This window comes from Pongo pygmaeus, chromosome 1, assembly GCF_028885625.2.
Source record: "Pongo pygmaeus isolate AG05252 chromosome 1, NHGRI_mPonPyg2-v2.0_pri, whole genome shotgun sequence".
Classification (NCBI taxonomy): domain Eukaryota; kingdom Metazoa; phylum Chordata; class Mammalia; order Primates; family Hominidae; genus Pongo; species Pongo pygmaeus.
Window position 1 is genome coordinate 199,733,040 of NC_072373.2, and position 15,692 is coordinate 199,748,731.

General features: G+C 44.8%; 1 protein-coding gene across 50 annotated transcripts in view; it reads left to right on the forward strand.

Moving 5' to 3' along the window:
• The first annotated feature begins 8,459 nt into the window (after positions 1-8,459).
• PUM1 (pumilio RNA binding family member 1) overlaps positions 8,460-15,692 on the forward strand; it is a 133,693-nt gene continuing 126,460 nt past the window's right edge. For 45 of the 50 annotated variants that reach the window (XM_063666735.1, XM_054465557.2, XM_063666823.1 and 42 more), the window contains exons 1-2: positions 8,460-8,582; positions 14,602-14,975. In XM_063666735.1, the coding sequence (XP_063522805.1) occupies positions 14,613-14,975 (363 nt within the window). In that variant the 5' untranslated portion in view covers positions 8,460-8,582; positions 14,602-14,612. Of the gene's footprint in view, positions 8,583-14,601; positions 14,976-15,692 lie in introns of those variants that run through there. The other 5 variants (XM_063666867.1, XM_054465623.1, XM_063666870.1 and 2 more) reach the window with 1 other exon arrangement.

Consider the following 15,692-nt stretch of genomic DNA (forward strand, 5'->3'; position numbering starts at 1 on the left):
TCTTCCTCACTCCTACTTTCCCATGGGAAAAGCACTCTAATAATCACGACTTGCTAAGAAACAAAATGACAGTGGAAATGCTAACAGTGTAACAATTACCTAAGCACCAAAACAATGAACTGAAGTGCCATCCAAGGGAGATTCTACAAATAGAAAAACACAAGTGTAACATAGTTGAAAAAGCAACTCAAACACTTATAACAAAATATCCACCTCCCCCAAAGAGAAAAATCCTTCCTGAAAATTGAGGGATGTAAACTTTACTTGCCAATGCTTTACATTCAGTTTACAAATACCAGATGATAGTAACATACTAGCCAAGTACAGGTGGTTGTAAGAGAATGAAAATCTGTGGAGTTGTATCACAGTTGTCTGTTGTGGACTTTGTTCTCATCGTCAGCAGGGCCAGGTTGGCTGATTCACCACTAAGCCTCCGAGCACACATTGAGAACCGCTACCCTATGAAGAAGTAGCATTCAAAATTCCTGAACCCAGGCTTTCTAGAATGACCTGCACTAAAAGTTTCTATTTTGAGATTTCTATCTTTCTCTGATTAGATTACAATGGAATGGATTAGGTTTTCCTGATTAGATTAATAAAAATACCCTTCTCAAATCCACCTTAATCCTCTCCCTGGGTCAGCTTGATTAGATTTTTAGGTTCCACAAACCCCCAAAGTTTGATGATATTATCTATTATGTATCCGCTTAACCAGATGAATTGAGAAGATTGCCAAGTTTTAGACATAATTTCCACATTGTCTTGATCAGACAACACTCAGCAAACAGCCTTAGACTGTTTGGATAAATACTAATCCATTTCCTTTACCTCTTCAAGTTTTGGTTGTCTCATCTTTTTTAAAATTAGTTTTTAATTTTGTTTAAATTATTATTTTTTTAGAGACAGAGTCTCTTTTTTTTAGAGACAGAGTCTCATTCTGTTGCCCAGGCTGGCAAGCAGTGGTGTCATCATAGCTCACTGCATTCTTGACCTCCAGGGCCTGCCAGGGAGAGTGGCAGGAGGCAGACAAATGCCTAGGCAGATAAGGGCGAGTCCCGGGTGAAACCCCACCTCCAAGCTGAAGACCGTTTAAAGCCTGAAGGCCAAGCTACAAGTTAAATCCTCCGACTGTATTGAGAACTTTCTTCCTGTTTGGTGTACTTTCCTCTGATTGGGCCCCACCCTTCACCTGTTTTACATATACCTACCCTTTCCTAATTGGTTTTTCTACACTGTTGTGCTCACCTTTGAGTGGTGTCTTTACTTGAACCTTTTTTGCATACTCACAAACCAGTCAGCACACACTCTCCATTCTAAGTCCATAAAGGGCCCCAGACCCAACCACCTGGGGGACTTGCCCGCTTTCAAGTAGGGTAAGGGGACCACCCCTCACATCCCCTCTTTGGTGAAAGCTTTCCTTTTGCTTAATAAATTATACTCCACTCACTCTCCAGTGTCCATATTCCTAATTTTTCCTTTTTCTAGGTAAATAACTCACACCTAGCTGAGCTAAGGAGCAGAAAGACTGGAACGCCACCCTCCCACCTCAGCCTCCTGAGTAGCTGGGACCACAGGTGTGCACCACCATGCCTGGCTAATTTTTTTAATTTTTAAAATTTTTTTGTAGAGATGGAGGTCTCACTATGCTGCCCAAGCTGGTCTTGAACTCCTGAGCTCAAGCAATTGGGGATTACAGGCCATAAGCCACCATGCCCAGCCAGTTTTCTCATGGGAAATGGGAATAATAATTTTGTCCATGTCATAGATATTTTGGGAGTTTTAAATGAAATAATGACTATAAAAGCCTTTTTTTTTTTTTTTTGACAGAGTCTTGCTCTATCACCCAGGCTAGAGTGCAGTGGCGTGATCTCTGCTCACTGCAACCTCTGCCTCCCAGGTTCAAGAAATTCTCCTGCCTTAGCCTCCTCAGTAGCGGGAATTACAGGCATGCGCCACCACACCTGGCTAATTTTTTTGTATTTTTAGTAGAGACAGGGTTTTGCCACATTGGCAGGCTGGTCTTGAACTCCTGACCTCAAGTGATCCGCATGCCTTGGCATCCCAAATGCTGGGATTACAGGCTAACTTTTGTATTTTTTAGTACAGAGTTCTGTCATGTTGCCCAGGCTGATCTCAGACTCCTGAGCTCAAGCGAACTGCCTGCCTCAGCCTCCCAAAGTGCTGGGATTACAGGCGTGAACCACCGCGCCAGGCAATTATAGAAATCTTAACACGGTGTGTGGCACAGGTAAACATTTGCTAACAGGACAGTCTCTAGTGTTTGTTGGAGGCACTGCTCTGACAGGATTATTTGGGGGCTGAGCTGGTGCCTCAGGCCCTGGAAGGTAATTCTTTAAGGGAAATCTATGAATGAGTGTCAAGTATTCTGTTGGGATTGCATCATTTGACTGGATGGGGAGGCACCTGAAGGTTGGTTCCACGTGGCTGTGGCTAAACTGACATTAGAATCTATACACCTGGCCTGGTGAGGTGGCTCACGCCTGTAATCCCAGCACTTTGGGAGGGCGAGGCGGGTGGATCACCTGAGGTCAGGAGTTCAAGACCAGCCTGGCCAACATAGTGAAACTCCATCTCTACTAAAAATACAAAAAATTAGCCTGGCATGGTGGCGAGTGCCTGTAATCCCAGCTACTCTGGAGGCTGAGGTAGAATTGCTTCAACCCGGGAGGTGAAAGTTGAAGTAAGCCGAGGTCATGCCATTGCACTCCAGCCTGGGCAACAAGAGCAAAACTCCATCTCGAAAAAAAAAAAAAAAAAAGAAAAAAAGAATCTCTACACCTGAATAATAAAAGCTAAAGTTAAAACTAAGGAGTGGCTGGGCACGGTGGCTCATGCCTGTGATCCCAGCACTTTGGGAGGCTGAGGCGGGTGGATCACTTGAGGTCAGGAGTTCGAGACCAGCCTGGCCAACATGGTGAAACCCTGTCTCTACTAAAAATACAAAAATCAGTTGGGTGTGGTAGCGCAGGCCTGTAATCCCAGCTACTAGGGATACTGAGGCAGGAGAATTGCTTGAACCCAGGGGGCTGAGGTCACGCCACTGTACTCTAGCCTGGGCAACAGAACAAGGCTCCGGCTCAAAACAAACAAACAAACAAAACCTAAGGAGTTAGTCATGGATCTCAGAATGAAATCATGGAGCACAGAAGCTGTGGTAAGGTTCTGAAAACTGAAAACTTTGTAACTTTCTCATGTGTGCTCATTTCCTCAATTTCCTCCTGCAGGTTTTCCTATTATGGTTACCAGCACTTTGCAATGTCCTGGCCCCATGGGGCTAAATGCTTTATCAGCTTTATTTCATTTAGTGCTATTATATTAGACCCATGTTATAGGGGAGAAAATGGAGGCTCAGAGAGGTTAAGTAAATGATTTCTTGTCTGGCTCAAGAGCTGGATTTCCGAATACAACATCTTATGGTGTTGTTGAATTTGAATTTTGGGAGGCCGAGGCGGTAGGTTTGCTTGAACCCAGGAGTTTGAGGTTACAGTGAGCAGTAATCACACCACTGAACTCCAGCCTGGGTGACAGAATGAGACCTCATTTCAAAAAAATAAAAGTGTCAACACTCAAATTCAACAACCCCATAAGATGTTATATTCGGAAATCCAGCTCTTGAGCCAGACCAGCCTGGGCAACATGGGGAAACCTCATCTCTATTCTTTAAAAAATAATAATAATAATAATTCTGTATCAGATACTTTTTTTTTTTCCTTGAGAGGGAGTCTGTCTATATGGCCTAGGGTGGTCTTGAACTTCTGCGCTCAAAAGATCTTACTTCTTCAGTTTCTGGAATAACTGGGATTACTGATGTGAGTCACTGCGCCTGGCTGTATCAGACACTACTGTGTGCTAGTTAATTTAACCATCGTAACATGCAAGAAAAGTATAGATATCCTCATTTAACAGATGAGGGAGCTGGACTCATGCTCCCAAGGTCACATGGCTAGAAAATAGCAAAGCTCATATCTTTAACTTCCAACTCATCCAGAGATTAAAATCTCTCTCTTCTATTTTTTTAAACAAAAGTAAAATTCTGTTTTTTAAAGTAAAGATAGGCTGGGCATGGTGGCTCATGCCTGTAATCCTAGCACTCTGGGATGCCAAGGCAGGTGACTCACTTGAGGTCAGGAGTTCAAGACTAGCCTGGCCAACATGGTGAAACCCCGTCTCTACTAAAAATAGGAAAACTAGCTGAGCGTGGTGGTGCACACCTGTAATCCCAGCTACTCAGGAGGCTGAGGCAGGAGAATTGCTTAAACCTGGGAGGCAGAGGTTGCAGCGAGCCGAGATTGTGCCACTGCACTCCAGCCTGGGCAACAGAGCGAGACTCCATCTCAAAAAAAATTAAAAAGTAAAAAAAAAATAAAGATAATACATGCTCAAACAATGTAAACAACATGGATACCGATTTTCTTATACACTTGTAGAAACACTATGTTAATAACCATTTTAATTTTGGCCAGTGTGTTTAGTGGATGAAAATATTGTACTTTAAAGTTGCATTTCTTTTATTAGTTATTTTTTCTCATCTTTTACAGCTTTGAGATTATATATATATACACATATATGTACATATATATGTACATATATACGTATATATACACATACATACATATATACATATATATGTATATACATATATACGTATATATATACATATATACGTATATATATACACATATATATACATAATTTTTTTTTTTGAGATGGAAACTTGCTCTGTCACCAGGTTGGAATCCAGTGTCGAGATCTCGTTACACTGCAACCTCCGCCTCCCAGGCTCAAGTGATTATCCTGCCTCAGCCTCCCAAGTAGCTGGGACTACAAGTGCACACCACCACGCCCAGCTAATTTTTGTATTTTTAGTAGAGACAGGGTTTCACCATGTTGGTCAGGGTGTTCTCGATCTAGGGACCTCATGATCCGCTTGCCTCAGCCTCCGAAATTGCTGGGATTACAGGCATGAGTCACCATGCCCGGCCGATATATATTTTATATACCATAAAACTCACTATTTTATTTTATTTTATATTTTTGAGACGGAGTCTGGCTCTTGTCGCCCAGGCTGGAGTGCAATGGTGCGATCTCTACTCACTGCAACCTCTGCCTTCCGTGTTCAAGTGATTCTCCTGCTCAGCCTCCCAAGTAGCTGGTATTACAGGCACCTGACACTACGCCTGGCTAATTTTTGTATTTTTAGTAGAGACGAGGTTTCACCATGTTGGCCAGGCTGGTCTTGAACTCTTGACCTCCAGTCATCAGCCTGCCTCAGCCTCCCAAAGTTTTGGAATTACAGGCATGAGCTACCATACACGGCCTAAAATTCACTAATTTACCAGCCTGGGCAACACAGGGTGAACTCATCTCAAAAAAAAAAAAAAAAAATTAGCTAAGTGTGGTGGTGCATGGCTGAAGTCCCAGCTTCTTGGGAGGCCAAGGTGAGAGGATCGCTTGGGCCCTGGAGTTCAAGCCTACAGTGAGCCGTGGTTACACCACTGCACTCTAACCTGGGAGACCCTGTCTCAAAAAACAAAAATAAAATACAAATTCACCATTTAAATCGTAAAGTGTCTACTTTGGTGGTTTATGGTATACTCACAGAGTTTTACAGCCATCATCGCAGTCTAATTTTAAAAGGTTTTCAACACTCCAAAAGGAGACCCCATACCCATTAGCAGTACCTTCCCATTTCTGCTCTTTCATCCCTCAACCCCAGGCTACTTTTATGTTTCTTGGCTGTATGTGATTTTGTTATGTTTGTTTATTTTGGATTTATTTCTTTCCTTTTGACATGGAATCTCATTCTGTTTCCCAGGAAGTGCTTGATCTCGGCTCACTGCAACCTCCACCTCCTGGGTTCAGGTGATTCTCTTGCCTCGGCCTCCAGAGTAACTGAGATTACAGGCGCCCATAACCACACTCGGCTAATTTTTGTAGTTTTAGTAGAGATGGGGTTTTACCATGTTGGCCAGGCTGGTCTCAAACTCTTGACCTCAAGTGATCTGCCTGCCTTGGCCTCCCAAAGTGTTCAGATTACAGGCATGAGCCGCTGTGCCCAGCCCATTTCGGATTTTTAGGAATTGATTACAGATTTTATTTATTTATTTGATACAGGGCCTCTTTCTGTCTCCTAGGCTGGAATGTACTGGCCCAATCATAGCTCACTGCAGCTCAATTCCTGGGCTCAAGGGAATTCTACTGCTTTAGCCTCCCAAGTAGCTAGGACTACAGATGTGTGCCACCATGCCTAGATAATTTTTAATTTTTTGTAGAGACGAGGCCTCACTATGTTGCCCAGCCTGGTCTCAAACTGCTGGCCTCAACCAATTCTATCACCTCCGCCTCCCAAAGTGCTGGGATTACAGGTGTGAGCTACCCCACCAGGACCCTGATGGGAGAAATTTTGCATTTATCATGATGATCAACCATTTCCTTACCATGTGTATTGCAAATACATATATATGTATATATGTATATGTATATATATATATTTTTTTTCTTGAAAGAGTCTCGCTCTGTCATCGGGCTGGAGTGCAGTGGCACAATATCGGCTCACTGCAACCTCCGCCTCCTGGGTTCAAGTGATTCTCCTGCCTCAGCCTCTCCAGTAGCTGGGACTACAGGCGCCCGACACCACTCCCGGCTAATTTTTTTGTATTTTTAGTAGAGACGGGGTTTCACCATGTTGGCCAGGATGGTCTTGATCTCTTGACCTCATGATCCACCCCCTCGGCCTCCCAAAGTGCTGGGATTACAGGCGTGAGCCATCGCACCTGGCCGTGTACTGCAAATATTTTTTAGCCATTTGTTCTACTTTGTTGATGGCATCTCTTCTTGTACAGATATTTCTTTCAATATTTTCTTTTAAGATCTTTTGACTTTGATTCATGAGTATAAACATTTTCCCTCCTCCAATTATAGAGCTTCCCCCCATATCTTCTTCTGGTCTTTTACAGTAAATTGCGATTTGTCCGTTTTCAATCTATTTTTTTTTTTTGAGACGGAGCCTCGCCGTGTCCCCCAGGTTGAAGTGGCGCGATCTCTGCTCACTGTAAGCTCCGCCTCCCAGGTTCAGGCCATTCTCCTGCCTCAGCCTCCCGAATAGCTGGGACTACAGGCGCCCGCCAGCACGGCCGGCTAATTTTTTTGGTATTTTTAGTAGAGACGAGGTTTCACCATGTTAGCCAGAATGGTCTCAGTCTCCTGATCTCGTGATCTGCCCGCCTCGGCCTCCCAAAGTGCTGGGATTACAGGCGTGAGCCACCGCGCCCGGCCTTCAATCTATTTTGAGTTTAGTTTGAGATAGTATGATTTAAAGGCCAGGCGCAGTGGCTCACGCCTGTAATCCCACGACTTTGGGAGGCTAAAGCGGGCGGATCTCCTGAAGACGGGAGTTTGAGACCAGCCTGACCAACACGGAGAAACCCTGTCTCTACTAAAAATACAAAATTAGCCGGGGGTGGTGGTGCATGCCTGTAATCCCAGCTACTCGGGAGGCTGAGGCAGGAGAATTGCTTGAACCCAGGAGGCGGAGGTGGCAGTCAGCCGAGATCACGCCATTGCACTCCAGCCTGGGCAACAATGAACGAAACCCCGTCTCAAAAAATAATACTAAAAAAAGAGATAGTATGACTATATCTTAACAAATACTAGTGATTCGAAAAGTCACTTTCATCAAGTGGCCAAATTTCCATTGATATTTGAAACTGGATAGAATAACAGCTAACATTAATATTCAGTGCTTACAAGCAGGGCAGCTTCATGTTCTTGGTTTAATGTTGTGGTGTTGCCATCTTGAAATTCGTAATAATATTTGAACAAGGGACCCCTCATTTTTCATTCTGCACCGCACCTCGTCCTGTATGTTGTGGGACCGCTTACCAGGCCCAGGCACTGTACTAAGCACTTAACATACATTATTCCACTTAATCCTCCAGGCCATTCTGTTAAGTGGGGGTTATTTTCTTCTTCATTGTACAAATGTGGAAATGCAGGCAGGTCGATTTAAATAAGGCCTCAGAGCTAGAAAGCTGCAGAGAAGGGGTTTGAACCCTGCACCTCCGCGGCCAGGGCAGTGCGGGTGGCCGTCCGCGAACCCTGCGGGCTGTGGTGCTCGGGGGCGAGCTTGCGAGGGCGCGGCGGGCGCGGGGAGCGCGTCCGAGACTCTGTCGAGCGTCACCGGCGCGACCCCGCGTGCCCAGCTCCAGGTCGTGTTCTCCCAGGTGCTGGCCGGCGGGACTCCGCCTTCGGCCCTGGCGGCGCGCGCTCGCCTAGCCGGCGGGCACTCGCGCGCAGCGTTTGTGTTGCTTGCGAGTTTCCCGAGTTCACACAGGCCCTGGGTTGGCATGGCAACCAGGCAACCTGTTCCAGAGCCGCCAGCCTTCTCCGCACATGCCGCTGCCACCGCCGGGGCCGGGGCCGGAGCCTATCCCAGGATGCACCGCGCCAGCCCAGTCCCCAGTGGGCCGCCATGTTGTCGGAGTGAAAGGTAAGGGGGAGCGAGAGCGCCGGAGAGAGAAGATCGGGGGGCTGAAATCCATCTTCATCCTACCGCTCCGCCCGTGAGTATCCGCACCCCATCGGCCCCAAACGCTGCTCCGGACCCCTAGCGAGCAGATTGTCCCTTCGTATTGGTGTTTGAGAGCGGTTGTGGGGGTGAGAAGGGCTTTGGAAAAGCCGCCGGGGCCCTGGCTGAGGCTTCTCACTCGCTGTTCTCGTACATGTTTTGGAGTCAGCAGCAAGGCCCCTATTGTTATCAAAGGAGGGAGGGGGTGGGGAGCGGGGTCGAAGCTAGGAAAATGCTGGGGGTTTAGGCCCGAGCCCAGGGCGTAGACGTGCCTCTACGTTTTTGCCCGGCCCTGTTGGGAACCACCGAAGATTGATGTTGCCATTCGGGTTGCTTTTTTTGATGGGTTTGCGAAGCCCCGAGTCTTCTGTGTGGCCACGAAGTGTAATTCTGTGCCACCCCGATTTCTTCGACTTCTTGAGCTTCTGTGGCAGCGCCGGAGGAGGAGGAACAATAAATCGCTTTAGAAGCAGCCGTGGCCCTTGTCTACAGGCGAGATTCACCGTGGGGGAACTTTGCGAGCCTTAAATGTGGAGAAGTGGCGATCAGGAAGTTTCAGAATGCTTTTTAGGCTCCTGGGTGCTGTGGCCTTTTGTTTCCGTGTGAGCTTGTGTTTTTGGTGGGTTCTTCCTCTTTGAGCCTCCCGGTGTTGGTGTCTCTCTTAACTCAAAGAGGGGTTCACCCCTTGCTAGTAGGAAAATCTAGATACACAATACTAGTTTTAGTCCTCACAAACGTGCTTGGTAAACATAGATCATTTGTTTTACTTGTCAGTGCCATTCTCACGTCAAGTGAGGAATACACTCCTGTAACTTTTCCCTCCTCTAGCCCCCCCCGCCGAAAAAACAAAGCCAGAAACCCACACACAGCATTACCAGAGAAGGCTTTATCCTCCCGTAGCTTAAAGGATTGTTACCTTTTATTGTTCAATTAAGAAAACACTGTTCTCAGCCCTCGATACCATTTTGCTCAATTCCTGTTATTACTGGGATTAATTAAGAATAAGATTTTATGAAGCTTTTCCTGGGTTCTGTTTAAACTCAGTTAACTTCTGAAACAATAGGCTTAGCATTTTGTTTCTTGAAAGCACCTAAAAACTAAGACAGGCCCAACCCCAAGAAATGTGGCTTCCGATGCAGTTTTCGTAAGCAAAATAAACATTTTGACCCTTTGCTAATTTTAACTTTATAAAACACTCGGGAGCTGTTGATTCTTTATCTGGGCTCTTGGGAAACGCTCTCCGGATTCTGAACTTTGAGTTAGTGTTTTGCGTTAGCGACAATTGAATTCATTTTGTTCAAGGCCACAGCTTTTTGAAGTTGGAATTTGTTTAGTTTAGGTTTGAGATGAACTGTTTTAAGATAAATTTATGACCACAGAATGTTTGTTAAGTGTGGTAAAAATAAACACCTTTTAAACCACTAGGCATTTTAGTAAAAGGTGGGCCATGGAAATAAAGTAAACCGTGTTCCTTTGAATTCAACTCAATTAGTGATATTTTAAAAAACTTTGTAAACATTTGAAAGCTGTGAAAGAGTAGCTAGACTGAGCACTTCTAGTTGCTTAAAGTACTTAATAAGGTGTCATTTGTAAAAAAATCACATTTTAAATGCTACACGTAAGTTTTTAGTGAGCTTTTCTGATATTTAGGATACTGAGTTTTTAATTTTTGTGCCGTATTTGCCAAAATACTACAAAACTACCCAAGATAACATGTTAATTGCTTAGGTATTTGCTCACTTTGAAACTGTTCTGCCAGGTTTTCTCTGGTTTGAGAAACTGCCTTGCCTCTTTAGGTAAAGCAGGAAGTCTTAGGGCATACAGATAGCTTTACAAAAGCCAACTGTTTTGTTTGAACATTTTTATAGGAGTCTTTCCTTTCCCCCATTCCTTTTAGAATGAAGTTGTGTTTAGTGTGCTTCAGTGATAAACTCCTCTTTTATGTGGATATTCTTTCTCAGATAACTATTTTTTCTTTTAAAAAATTTTATTTGTGTAATTTGTGAGGTACAAGTGTAATTTGTACATGCGTGTATTGCGTAGTGGTGAAGTCAGGGCTTTTTGTGTGTCCATCACTGGAATAACGTACATTGTCCTCCTTAGGTAATCTCTCATTATCCTTCTCTCACCCTCTTAGATAACTATTTTGAGAAGGCTTTTATTTCAGAAAAGATTGCATTTGCTGTTTTAGGAATTCTGTTAGGAACTGGAGTTCCATTGCCTTAACTAGGGGTAACTAAATTCTAAGAGTCTTAAGCACGATGACTTCAAATTTACCAAAAACTTTTATATTTATCTCATTTTCATTAAGAAAAACCCAAAACATTGAGAGTCATAGAGGAAGGATTTCTTTCATTTTCTAGATGAGGAAACAGGTTGTTGGTTTAGTGAAAGAACTTGGGTTTCGGAACTCTTGGCCTGCTCTAGAACAAAGATTGTTAGATCGAGATTTCCTTTTAGGACAGAATGGGACTGTCTACTATTGGTACTAAGAGAGTAATGAATTCTTTAAAAAACCAAGCAGGGAGGCATTAAACTGATTTGCACTTTTGAAAGACCGGTGGTGAAACCGGGCTATGACTTTTTGATTTTGGTACTTGAGCATGGACTAGTGTCTAGGTTAGACTACTCCAGTACCCTGCTAAGGTTCTGTTGGATTGGAATTCTTAACCTAGACTAGGCATTTCCAAATTAGGCTTTAAACAAATTACAAATTCCATTGTGTCTTCTTAGGCTGGCTTCAAAAACATGAATTTAGTTGTGAGAAGCAAATGCTACTTTATCAGAAGGTTTATTTATTCAACAGAGAGATAGTAGATTTGTTATTCATTTGTTTTTGAAGCATCACAGTGGGGGTTGGGAGGAGAGATAAAGCATTTGTAGCAGTAGACTGTTGGGCTGATGGCTTTGAAATTAGACCGTGGCTGTGGACAGGTGTGTCCTAATTGGTAACTGATTTATTTACTTTGTAGCTTTTTTTTTGAGATGGAGTCTCACTCTGTCGTCCAGGCTGGAGTGCAGTGGCTTGATCCCGGCTCACTGCAACCTCCGCCTCCTGGGTTCAAGCGATTCTTCTGCCTCAGCCTCCCGAGTAGCTGGGACTACAGGCGCATGCCACCACACCTGGCTACTTTTTAGTAGAGACGGGGTTTCAGCATATTGGCCAGGCTGGTCTGGAATTCTGACCTCGAGATGCTCCTGCCTCCGCCTCCCAAAGTGCTGGGATTACAGGCGTAAGCCACCGTGCCTGGACATTTTGTAGCATTTTTTAAAAGCACCCACAGGCTGGCAAGTGTTCTATCTTAAGTACAGATGCAGTTTTTGATTTTAAGGAACTTTAATGTTTCATAGTAACATTTGAGGGATTCTTTGTTGGTCTTCCAGAGGCGTAGAGGATACGAGTGAGACATATTGTTGAGTTACTCTTGCAAGGGGTTAGTAGAAAGAAGTAAGCTTGGGAACGATTAGGGTTTGAATCCTTTCTCTGCTACTTGCTAGTTGAATGGCCTTGGACACATCCCATTTTTCTCCTGTACCTTAGTGTTTTCATTTGTAAAATAGAAATAATAATGGCTGCCTTTCAATGCTTTTGTGATGAGACAATGTCTGCGATATATTTGTTACACTGTTACTGTGTTGAAGCTTCTGTTTGTTTGTTTGTTTTTGAGACAGGATCTCACTCTGTCACCCAAGCCGGTGTGCAACCTCCCGCCCCTGGGCTCAAATGATCCTCCCACCTCAGCCTCCCCAGTAGCTGGGACTATAGGCACATGCCACCATGCCTAGCTAATTATTTTCAGTAGAGCTAGGTCTTGCTATGTTGCCCAGGCTGGTCTTGAACTCCTGGGCTCAAGCTATCTGCCCACCTGAGCCTCCCAAAGTGCTGGGATTGTAGGTATGAGCCACCACACCCAGCTGAGGCTTCTGATTTTTATAGTGGGGCTTTCTTTTTTTTTTATAATTTAAAAAAATTATTTAATTAATTTATTTATTTTGAGACAGAGTCTCGCTCTGTCGCCCGGCTGGAGCACAGTGGCGCAACCTCTGCCTCCCTGGTTCAAGTGATTCTCCTGCCTCAGCCTCCCGAGTAGCTGGGATTACAGGTGTGTGCCACCAAGCCTGGCTAATTTTTGTGTTTTTAGTAGAGTCGGGGTTTCACCATGTTAGCCAGGATGGTCTCGATCTCCTGACCTCGTGATCCGCCCGCCTCGGCCTCCCAAAGTACTGGGCTTACAGGCATAAGCCACTGTGCCCAGCCTCTATTGGCCTTCTTAGAGCCTTATTTTTTAATAAAATAATAGAGATGGAGGTCTCACTGTGTTGCCTAGGCTAGTCTTCAGCTCCTGGCTCAAGCAATTCTCCCTGCCTAAGTCTCCGAAGGTGCTAGGATGACAGGAGTGAGCCACTGTGTCCAGCCTGTAGTGAGGCTTTCTACACTAATGTGAAGTGTTTAAATTTGGTTTGGTCTCACCTTGTTTATAGTAGTTGAAGTACTAATGGCATAATGTGATTACAGTTAATAGTTGCAAGTTACTGGTAAAAATATTGATGCTTTTAAAAATCAGTGACAACTGACGAGAAGGCTTAGGCTAAGAGCATTCTGCTGCTGTTCTTGGTCAGAGGGTCTTATTGTTTCTTTAAGAAATAGCCTATCAATATATTGGGTTTTTTTTTTTTTTTTTTTTTTTTTTTAATGAAACAGAGTCTCGATTTGTCGCCCAGGCTGGAGTGCAGTGGTGCGATCTTGGCTCACTGCAATCTCTGCCTCCCGGGTTCAAATGATTCTCCTGCCTCAGCTTCCCAAGTAGCTGGGATTAAAAGTGTGTACCACCACACCCAGCTAATTTTTGTATTTCCAGTAGAGATGGGGTTTCATAATGTTGGCCAGGCTGGTCTCGAACTCCTGACCTCAAGTGATACACCTGCCTTGGCCTCCAAAGTGTTGGGATTATAGACGTGAGCCACCTCACCTGGCCAATATGTTGGACAATTTAAGGGATCCTTTCAAATTACACAATTTGAGCCATTGCTACTTATATATGGGTTTAGGCTTTTGTTTAGTTATTAGCATATGTCTGCTCCAGCTGTAAAGTTGTGATTTATTGATTGATTGATTGATTGATTTTTTGAGACAGAGTCTCACTCTGTTGCCCAGGTTGGAGTGCAGTGGTGCGATCTCGGCTCACTGCAACCTTTGCCTCCTGGATTCAAGCCATTCTCCTGCCTCAGCCTCCCGAGTAGCTGGGATTATAGGCCCCCAGCACCATGCCTGGCTAATTTTTATATTTTTAGTAGAGACGGGATTTCACCGTGTTGGCCAGGCTGGTCTCGAACTCCTGACGTCAGGTGATCCACCCACCTTGGCCTCCCAAAGTGCTGGGATTACAGGCATGAGTCACCACACCCGGCCAAAGTTGTGATAGTTTTAAAAAGGCTTTTGGGGCTGGGCGCGGTGGCTCACGCCTGTAATCCCAGCACTTTGGGAGGCTGAGGCAGGTAGATCACCTGAGGTCGGGAGTTCAAGACCAGCCTGGCCAACATGGTTAAACCCCGTCTCTATTAAAAATACAAAAAATTAGCCGGCCGTGGTGGTGGGCGCCTGTAGTACCAGCTACTCGGGAGGCTGAGGCAGGAGAATCGCTTGAATCTAGGAGGTGGAGGTTGTAGTGAGCCGAGATCGCATCATTGCACCCTAGCCTGGGCAACAAGGGCAAAACTCTGTCTCAAAAAAAAAAAAAAAAAGCTTTTGTTCATTTAAAAACTGTCGGTTGGTTTGAGGTATAAGTAAGTTGGGTAGATTGATAGAAGTCTAATTCTGTATTGCTACATGTTGGTTAACAACATAAACTTCTCTGAAGTGGTAGTATTGAGTTCTGATCTCAATACCTTGCCAGAGTGCATGCCACCAACGACTTTATTTATTGCAAAAGACATGGGGTTCATGTTTTTATCTTAGTGTGTTTTGTGTTTCAAAAGATGGAAATATTAAACATTTGTAACCTGTTTGTCCTTAGGTGTTGGTGGAATGAGCGTTGCATGTGTCTTGAAGAGAAAAGCAGTGCTTTGGCAGGACTCTTTCAGCCCCCACCTGAAACATCACCCTCAAGAACCAGCTAATCCCAACATGCCTGTTGTTTTGACATCTGGAACAGGGTCGCAAGCGCAGCCACAACCAGCTGCAAATCAGGCTCTTGCAGCTGGGACTCACTCCAGCCCTGTCCCAGGATCTATAGGAGTTGCAGGCCGTTCCCAGGACGACGCTATGGTGGACTACTTCTTTCAGAGGCAGCATGGTGAGCAGCTTGGGGGAGGAGGAAGTGGAGGAGGCGGCTATAATAATAGCAAACATCGATGGCCTACTGGGGATAACATTCATGCAGAACATCAGGTAAAAAAAAGTTCACTATTTCAGCTTTGACATTCCTTTATAATCACTGTCCACTTAGGATATCTGCTTTCAATGAATGTCTTAAAAAACTTAAATTGCTAATTTCATTTGGTACAAACAGTTACTTGTTTTAAAGGTTGATCATTGTAATACTGTTACTGGGTCATTTATCATGCTGGTGCTAAATAGTAAATAGCCAATTCATTCATTCATTCATTCATTCATTTGAGACAGAGTCTCGCTCTGTCACCCAGGCTGGAGTGTAGTCGCCTGATCTCGGCTCACTGCAGCTGCCGCCTCCCAGGTTCAAGCAGTTCTCCTGCCCTAGCCTCCTGAGTAGCTGGGACTACAGGTGTGCACCACCACGCCTGGCTGATTTTGTATTTTCAGTAGAAATGGGGTTTCACCATGTTGGCCAGGCTGGCCTCGAACTCCTGACCTCAAGTGATCTGCCCGCTTCGGCCTCCCAAAGTGCTGGGATTACAGTTGTGAGCCACCCACGCCCGGCCTATACAATGCATTTTTTTTTTTTTTTTTGAGACGGGATCTCACTCTGTTGCCCAGGCTGGAGTGCAGTGGCGCAATCTCTGCTCGCTGCAAGCTCCGCCTCCCAGGTTCATGCCATTCTTCTGCCTCAGCCTCCCAAGTAGCTGGGACTACAGGTGCCCTCCACCATGCCTGGCTAATTTTTTGTATTTTTTTAGTAGAGACGGGGTT